This window comes from Cebidichthys violaceus, unplaced genomic scaffold (genome assembly GCF_023349555.1).
Source record: "Cebidichthys violaceus isolate CVI_PGR_0920_01 unplaced genomic scaffold, fCebVio1.0.p SCAF_109, whole genome shotgun sequence".
NCBI lineage: Eukaryota > Metazoa > Chordata > Actinopteri > Perciformes > Stichaeidae > Cebidichthys > Cebidichthys violaceus.
Genome location: NW_027176273.1, coordinates 243688 through 252500, shown reverse-complemented (window position 1 = coordinate 252500; position 8813 = coordinate 243688). Strand labels below are relative to the sequence as shown.

The following is an 8813-nucleotide window of genomic DNA, read 5'->3' as shown; positions in this document are numbered from 1 at the left end:
ATCACAGTGTAAATAAAGTTTTAACGTTAACCATCATAGTGTAAATAAAGTTGAACATTAACCATCACATTGTAAATGAGTTTTCCTGACGATGGTTCTCCTCCAGTACTCAGTAGAACATGTGGTTCTAGTCTCTGATCTCTGATCATGTTTCATTGTAAACAACCAATCGGAGGAGAGCTAGTAACGTTAGCAGCACCGCTAATGGCTAACCAACGGAGGTTCACTTCAGTGACACCATGATGCCTTCAGGCTCTGCTCAGTGAATTATAACGTTATTGTGATGTGTTCTCTGTAAAATGTAGTTTGTGGTGAACTTGAATAAATCCAGTAGTTTGAACGAGATGTTTTCACATGAATATAAAATAGATATTAGAGATGAATTATGAGATGTTTAACTTCATAACACAAGCTCTAAGAACATTATTATACATCAGTAAAAATAATCATGACAATAAAAATACAATCTTTTATTTACTTATCATTTGAATTGTGTTTTTCTGGAAAAAAAAACCCACTGCAAATTACTATAACAAAGTAAAAGTATAACATTTAGTATTTGCAAGTGGTCCCTCACTTTTGCGAGGTTTCAATGTGCAAAACTCCCCCACTTGAAAAGGACAGACAATTTCAGGAAGACTTCACAGGATTCCACTCATTGATCACACTTTTGCTCTCTTTTCCTTCTTTCTTTTATTTTAGAAGTTTGATGCAGTGATCAAGTAACCAGGTGAAAAACCTTTAAATACAAACAAAACACCACTTAAGAAAATGAAAAGCAAGATAACCACATGCAGTGAACAGACTACAGAATACTTAAATTAAATACCTACAAATTAACCTTGTAAATACATAGCAAATAATCCATTTCCAATATTGTGAGTAAATTAATTAAATGCAGTAAATACTTTTAGCTGAATTTGATCATGATTTCATCATTTTAACAGTACAATAAATCAGCAGCTTTTTAAAAGGATAAATCTTCCAAATGCATCACTTTTTAAAATTGTACTTAGCTCACATGGTTCTTCAGTTTTAATTACCTTTAAGTCACATGATTTTAAATAGATCACATTTTTAATTATTTAAATAACATGACAGCATTTTAACTGTATTTACCCAACATGCTTTTAACCACCAGTATTTGCAGTTCTTAATCAGTTCATCTAAGTCAATGGCTACAAACAACGAGCTACAACAGTTACAAATGCATGATAGCTCCCGGCTGCTTCTTCCTTGTTCAAAACAAGCTTTGGTTTGCACAAAACACTGTTTCAGTCACTTTTGTTGCTTCCTCCCAGACTCCCAGAGCTGCTCTGCCGTGATTCTGTGAGTATGTGACTGCAGAGCCAGTTAATTAGCTGATCAATCTCACCTGGTGCACTCAACCTGTAAGGGGCGTGGCCCACAGTTCAACTCAACAGTATTTTTGATGGTTTACAGACTTCAGAGTGTTAAAATAATAATAGTCTGGATCCTTGTAGACCAGCTGCTATAATCAAACATCAAAGAGATCTGTATCTGTAAACATTGATCATCAATAATTAATATCAACGGCAAAAAAAGAACCTGATCAGAGATCTAAAAGTTATATTTGCTCCTTTTTTTTTCTTTTGTGCTGATCTGAACCGTGAGTGTTATGATCCATGGCACCACTGATTCTACTATTACTACTATGACTACAACTGATACAATTACCACTAGTAATACTGATACTACTACTAGTGAAATTCCACCATTTCAACATACAGTTAACATAAACTCTGGTTTTGCCTCAATGTGTGTTTCCTGTTTCCTGCAGACGTCCAGCAGCTGTTGGTGGTCAAAGAAGAGGTTCTCTCTGAGCAGCAGGAGTGGAGCTCCAGTCTGGACCAGGAGGACCCAGAGCCCCCACACATTAAAGAGGACCAGGAGGACCCAGAGCCCCCACACATTAAAGAGGAACAGGAAGAACTCTGGACCAGTCAAAAGGGAGAGCAGCTTCAAGATCTGGAGGAGGCTGATATCAAGTTCACATTCACTCCTGTGAAGAGTGAAGATGATGAAGAGAAACCTCAGTCCTCACAGCTTCATCAAAGACAAACTGAACAGATGGAAACAGAAGGTGATGGAGAGGACTGTGGAGGACCGGAACCAGACAGGAAGTCAGATCCAGATAGACATCCAGAATCAGATAAAGCCCCCGTTAGTGATTTGAGATGTAGATTTAGCACCAAAAGAACTCTGAATGACCACATGAGATCTCACACAAGAGAGAAACCATTCAGCTGCTCCGTTTGTCAGAAGTCTTTTACCCAGAGGGGACATTTGCAGAAACATGTGAGAATCCACACTGGAGAGAAACCATTCAGCTGCTTCGCTTGTGGAAAAGCTTTCAGTGAAAGTGGGAATCTGAAGAAACACGTGAGATCTCACACGGGAGAAAAACTTTTCAGCTGCTTAGTTTGTAAGAAGTCTTTTACCCAGAGGGGACATTTACAGAAACATGTGAGAATCCACACCGGAGAGAAACCATTCAGCTGCTCCGCTTGTGGTAAATCTTTCAGTGAAAGTGGAAATCTGAAGGTACACATGAGATCTCATACGGGAGAGAAACCTTTTGGGTGCTCAGTCTGTAGAAAATCTTTTACACACAGTAGTGATTTACAGAAACACATGAGAATCCACGCAGAAGAAAAACCAGTGAGCTGCTCGGTTTGTGGTAAAGCTTTCAGTGAAAGTGGAAATATGAACGGACACGTTAAAACTCATATAGGAGAGAAAAGCTGCAGCGTTTGTGAACAAAGACTTAATTGGCTTTCAGGTAAAGGGAATTCTAATAATATATTATTAATATAGTATTTATTGACTGATCCAAGTTAATGTTTTGATATGTCTTTTGTTTTCACATTCAAAACCTTGATTCAACTTTTTCTGCACACAGAACACATCAGAGTAAAACATAGTTTAACACCTAAAAGAAAGACCCACCAAAAAAAGAAGTGCAGTTTAAATGTACGCCATGTTCAGAATATTTTCACCTCTTACCTACATTTTATTTGGTTATGTGATGCAGATCTGAAGCTTTGTATGTTTATGATGGGTTTTCTTCCATCCATCCATCTACTCTCAGCTTATCCGGGGTTAGGTTAGGTATAGGTTAAGATATTTGTAGAGGTAGATAATAGAACTCGGCCCCCAGGCACTGGCAGGGTTAGGTTTAGGTTATCCAGGGTTAGGGTTTAGTCATGTGAGACTAACCCTAACTCCTTAACCCTAACCATGAACTCAGACTTTGAGGTTGTGACTCTCATCCCAACAGCTTCACACCCCAGTATGTGCTGAAGGTCATGTTCTGAAGGAGCCAACGACCAGGGATGCAGTTCCGAAGTCCCTAAACCGGACATCCTCCTTGCGCCTTGAAATCCTGTCCATGAAAATCACAAACGGGATTGGTGACAAGCGACAACACTGGTGAAGGCCAACATGCATCGAAATTATCTGGATACAGCTTTCACTTTGGTCATACAAGTACCGGATGTCTCGTAGCAATGTCCCAGGTACCCTGTATTCCCGCAGTACCCCCACAGTAGTCCTTCTCCAAGTCCACAAAATACATGTAGACTGGATGGGCAAACTCCTGTGACCCTCCTAACAGACCTGCAAGGGTAAAGAGCTGATCCACTGTTCCACGGCCAGGACGGAACCCCCATTGCTCCTCCTGGATCTGAGGTTCAACAATCGATAGGAACCTCCTTTCCAGCACCCTGAAATAAACTTTCCTAGGGAGGCCACTCCACCGGCACTGTCCCCGACCTCCACTCGACACTGAAGAGTCGTTTTAGCCAAGACAGCCCATAAAATGTCCAGAGCCTTCAGCATCTCAGTGAAAGTCATCCATCCCTGGCGCCTTGCCGCTGAAGAGCTTTTTGACTACCTCACAACCTCTGCTAGGCATATGGATAGGTCTTCCCCGCTTTTTAAAACTCTGCCTCCTCCTTTGAGGAGGTGATGGTTGGGTTAAAGAGTTCCTCAAAGTTCTCTTTCCACCACTTGACAATATCCCCAGTCCGGGTCCGCAGTTCTCCTCCCCTGCTGAACTCAGTCTGAGCCAAGCCCTGCTTTACTTTCTAAGTCCTCTCACAGTTTGCCTTAACTTCTTTGAGGCCAACCAAAAGTCCTTCTCCACGGTGTCCTCCCACACCCTGGTTTTTGCCTCTGCAACCACCGCAGCCTTTCTGGCCAACCAGTACCTTCTCTGCCGTTTCCGGAGACCCCTGGGCCCAGGGAGCTGTAATCTCGCAGACAATAGCTCGAGGTAGGGTTTCCCAAGGCAAAGTGGTCTCAGGGAGTTGCCAGATCAAGAGCGATTCACTGACCCTTTATGAATCGACTAGAAAAGGGAAATCGTGTCCCTTTCTGGAGCCAGACCTAGGAGGTTGCCGGTGAGCGTCTGGTGGCCAGGGCTAGATATTGGGGTCAGGTGCAATGTGAACCGTGCTGCAGGCAAGGGAGGGTGGACCTAGGTATGCCGAACCCTGGCATAGCAGACTAGTTCTAGAGATGTGGAATAGCACTTCTCTGGCGGGGAAGGAATGATGCATTGAACTGGTTCTGGAACAAAACTCCTGAAGAGGGGCTGAACTATGCTTTTCCAGAGCTGCCTTGGGATACTCACAGCTGGGCACCGTTGTGTTTGAGTTTTAATTGTGGAACGAGAGGGTCGTCTCTGCAACTGTGCGTTGCTGATAGAAAGTCTCTGACTAACTGTTTGTGCTATGCACCGGACAGCAGTTCGGGGTACCCGGCCTCCTTAGAGTCTCTGGGTGGCACTCTGGAAAAGGCGTCAACTGGGACTTCAACGCTCATGTGTAGAGTTGGAGAAACCTGATGGTGCTTTGTTGTTGGACTTCTGTGCTAGTCATGGATTGGCCATAACAAACAACATGAGTATTGAGTGGTTAGTTAGTGTACTTGGTACCAGAACACCCTAAGCCAAGGATCTATGATTGACTTTGTGGTCATATTATCAGATCTGCGACTGTATGTGCAGAGCTGTCAACTCAGGCTGTGTTCAGCAGGGAAGAAGCACTGCGGACCCGGACTTGGGATATTGTGGAACGAGCACTTTGAGTTACTCCTGAACCCCACCAACACGTCCTCAGTCGAGGAGGCAGAGTTTGAAGACTCGGGGGAAGACCCATCCAAATGCCTGGCAGATTTTGCTGAGGTAGTCAAAAAGCTCTTTGCTATTAGATGCTGAAGGCTCTGGACAATGTTAGGCTGTCTTGGCTGGCACGCAGCTTTAGTGTCCTGTGGGGGTTAGGAAGAGTGCCTATGGCATAGCAGACCAGGGTGTTGGTTCCTATTTGTCCAACTGGTAAGAGGCCCTGAGGTAGACCCAGAACACGCTGAGAGACTATATCTTGATGTATCGTCTGACCTGGGAATGCCTCTGGGTTTATAAGGAAGAGCTGGAAAGCGTTGCTGAGGAATCTGGAATACTCCCCTAATCCTTCTGATCCCCAGTTAAGAGGACTATGATGGATCCATGGATTTCTATTTTACTTCTTTGATTGCAAATAGATATCTGACATACTGTAGGTCTCATGCTCGGGTGAGGCCAATTGGTTTTGGTTGGTAATAGGTTTCAAAGTCAAAGCCCCCCCCCCCTCCCTTTAAATTTCACATAAATGTATGAAATTTGTCAGGCATATGTATCATTTACAGATGGTACAGAAAAGCCTCTTGGAGCCATACCATAATCCGAACAGAAGGTTAAAAGTGCTAAGATTTGTTATTTGATATGATCTTTTGTGCTTTTGTGTGGCAACTACAAAGCAGCACTAGCGTTACGTTTCACCTAGATGTGCGAAATTTGGTTGACACATGTAGACATGTAGGGTCTAAACCCTACAGGAAATCGATCATTTAGAATTATTTGTGAATTCCTTGTGTATTTTTGGCCATTTCCAGGTGCTATTCTTTAATCATGTAAAAGATTTAATATGATTCCCCATTGAACATCAAGCTGTTGTATCTCAACTGTACTTGGGTCGAACCTGTCCCAAACTTGACATGGTTCATAACAATTATGGCCAGAGGGCATGCCAGTATTGGCTGATAGTCATAGCGCCACTTACTGGCAACAGGAAGTCAGCGTTATGTGACAAACATTATCAAATTTACATTGAATAGTTTTTCTTAACAAATGTATTGATATTCTATTAAGCAACTCAGTTAATAAGTAGAAAAATCCAAAACGAGTTTAATGCTACAATTTGTCAGGAAACATCAATTTTATTGGTGACCCACTCGGATGACCACCTCTCGAAATCCCGATCGAAAACGACACCAGACCTCTGCTGTAAACATTGTGTAGACGCCATATTGTTGTGCTAGTACAGACGCGTAGATGAACTAAAGTTTCCTAATGACTAACAACACAGTGAAAACTTTCAGCTACATCGTGGGACTAACTACTTAACTCGCTCACTGACTACACAACAAAGCTGAAAACAAAACATATGAGAATAACGTTGGTGTTTTTCTTAAACATTTTCATACATATAATGAAGGTTGCACAAATTGTTTTTGCTTTAACTTAAATTTGAGAGGTGGTCAGTAATGTGTCTGTTCTTCATTCTGTCCTGCAGACGTCCAGCAGCTGTTGGTGGTTAAAGAAGAGGTTACCCCTGAGCAGCAGGAGTGGAGCTCCAGTCTGGACCAGGAGGACCCAGAGCCCCCACACATTACAAAACAACAGGAGGAACTCTGGACCAGTCAGGAGGGAGAGCAGCTTCAAGGTCTGGAGGAGGCTGATATCGTCAAGTTCACATTCACTCCTGTGAAGAGTGAAGATGATGAAGAGAAACCTCAGTCCTCACAGCTTCATCAAAGACAAACTGAACAGATGGAAACAGAAGCTGATGGAGAGGACTGTGGAGGACCAGAACCAGACAGGAACTCAGATCCAGATAGACATCCAGAATCAGATCCTGATGTCAAGACTGAACCATCCTCTGAACCCGATGTCAGTGTTGACGTTGAGTTTTGGAAAGAGACCAGGAAACATCAGTCAGGGTTCACGTACCAGAGAAATAAAAAAGTCTCTGCAAACGATGGATTTAATAGCAGCAAGAAACCATTCAGCTGCTCCGATGACGAGGCTGAAACTGAACCCAAGACTGATGACGGAGTTGATGGTGTCTCTGTCAGAGATCCAGGATGTAACACTGACATGAAACCTTTCAGCTCCTCTGAGTGTCACGAAATATCTGAAGACAGTCTCACTCTGCTGACACACAAGAACCCCCGCACAGGAGAGAAACCGTTCGGCTGCTCAGTGTGTAACACAGACTGCAGTGACAGCGAGTCTTTAGTTCAACACATGAGGATCCACACAAGACGAACACGGTTCAGATGCCAAACTTGTGGTGAAGAGTTTACATGGAGGAGACATCTGACAAAACATATGGAAGTCCACAAAATCTACAGATGCAGTGTTTGTGACCAAAGGTTCATTTGGCTTTGTCAGCTGAAATACCATAAATGTGTTGGTCATCGTTACTCAAAGCTTCATCAAACTGAGAACAGAGAGGCAGAACCTCCAGCCAGCAGCTCAACTGAACAGATGGAAACAGAAGGTGATGGACAGGACTGTGGAAGGCCAGAACCAGACAGGAACTCAGATCCAGATAGATATCCAGAACCATATACTGATGACAAGACTGGAGACTCTTCTGAACCTGAGACCGATGACAGTGATGACTGGAAGGAGATCTAATCAAAAGAGTTCTTCTCTTAAAGTAAACATCTGCTGTGGGGTCCCACAGGGATCAATCCTGAGTCCTCTTCTTTTTCTTATTAATATAAATGACCTAGTTTCTGTCTCCCAGTTTGGAGGGAGTATTGGCTATTTTATTTGCTGATGATACCAATGTGTTTTTATATAATTCAAAAACTTTAAATTCCGATGAATGTAATTAACACAGAGATGTGCAGGGATGCAAAATGGCTTAAGGTGAATAAGCTGTCTCTTAATATCCAGAACACTCATTTAAAAATTAGTTGTGGCTAAAAATAAGAACGACTATAGCGATAAGGTAAAGATACATATTGATGGTGTGCCCACCTGTTGCAATAGTAGAATAATGTATGAAATTCAGCGCATTGTACAAGAGAAGAATGCCCTTTTAAAGTAACCTCCCAGTTTTACTTGACACAAGTGGAGTCGTTCATTTTAAGCGTCAGGACTTTGTCTGTTTGGTTTGAGAGACATTTTCATCCATAATTTCCAAATCGGTGACAAACAGGAATACAAGAATCCCAGTGATTCTAGGTGATTTTTAGCATGTGAAATAATCTCTGTACTTCATCTCTGTATCTGTTAACGTTGTATCGAATGTTATTTTTTTAATATTTTAAGCTTTGATTGAAGTTTACGAATGGAGCTTTGAATGTCTGTCGTCATGTTTTACGATGTTATCACCCTAAAAAGTTTGTGTTATTGTGGTTGTATGAATGTATAAAAGCTCAGCGTCGTCCTTTAACTGCAGGTTGGCGGTTGAATTCTCTTTAATGGTGCTGTTAGATTGCTGCTGGACCGCTGCATTCATACAGGTGCTGCCTCCTTTTGTGTTTTCTGACTGTTGTGAAAACGTTTTTGAAACGCTCAACATCAACAGATCTGGATCGAAGCAGAGTATTTTGTGATAAAATCATGTTGTGAATTTTAGAAATGATTAAATCTATCTTTCAATACATTTAGACTTTTGGACTGAGATAATTACAGAGACGGTAAGTGTTGCTCTCTGTGTGTGTTTGTGTGGAAA

The 8813-nt window shown here is 42.2% G+C and overlaps 1 protein-coding gene across 2 annotated transcripts in view; it reads left to right on the top strand.

The window, feature by feature from the left end:
* LOC137889452 (zinc finger protein 271-like) overlaps window positions 1-8742 on the top strand; it is an 11520-nt gene extending 2778 nt beyond the window's left edge. The window contains exons 2-3 of one of the 2 annotated variants that reach the window (XM_068733331.1): window positions 1802-2533; window positions 6636-8742. In XM_068733331.1, the coding sequence (XP_068589432.1) occupies window positions 1802-2533; window positions 6636-7765 (1862 nt within the window). In that variant the 3' untranslated portion in view covers window positions 7766-8742. Of the gene's footprint in view, window positions 1-1801; window positions 2804-6635 lie in introns of both variants that reach the window. The other variant, XM_068733321.1, reaches the window with a different exon arrangement.
* Window positions 8743-8813: the final 71 nt, after the last annotated feature.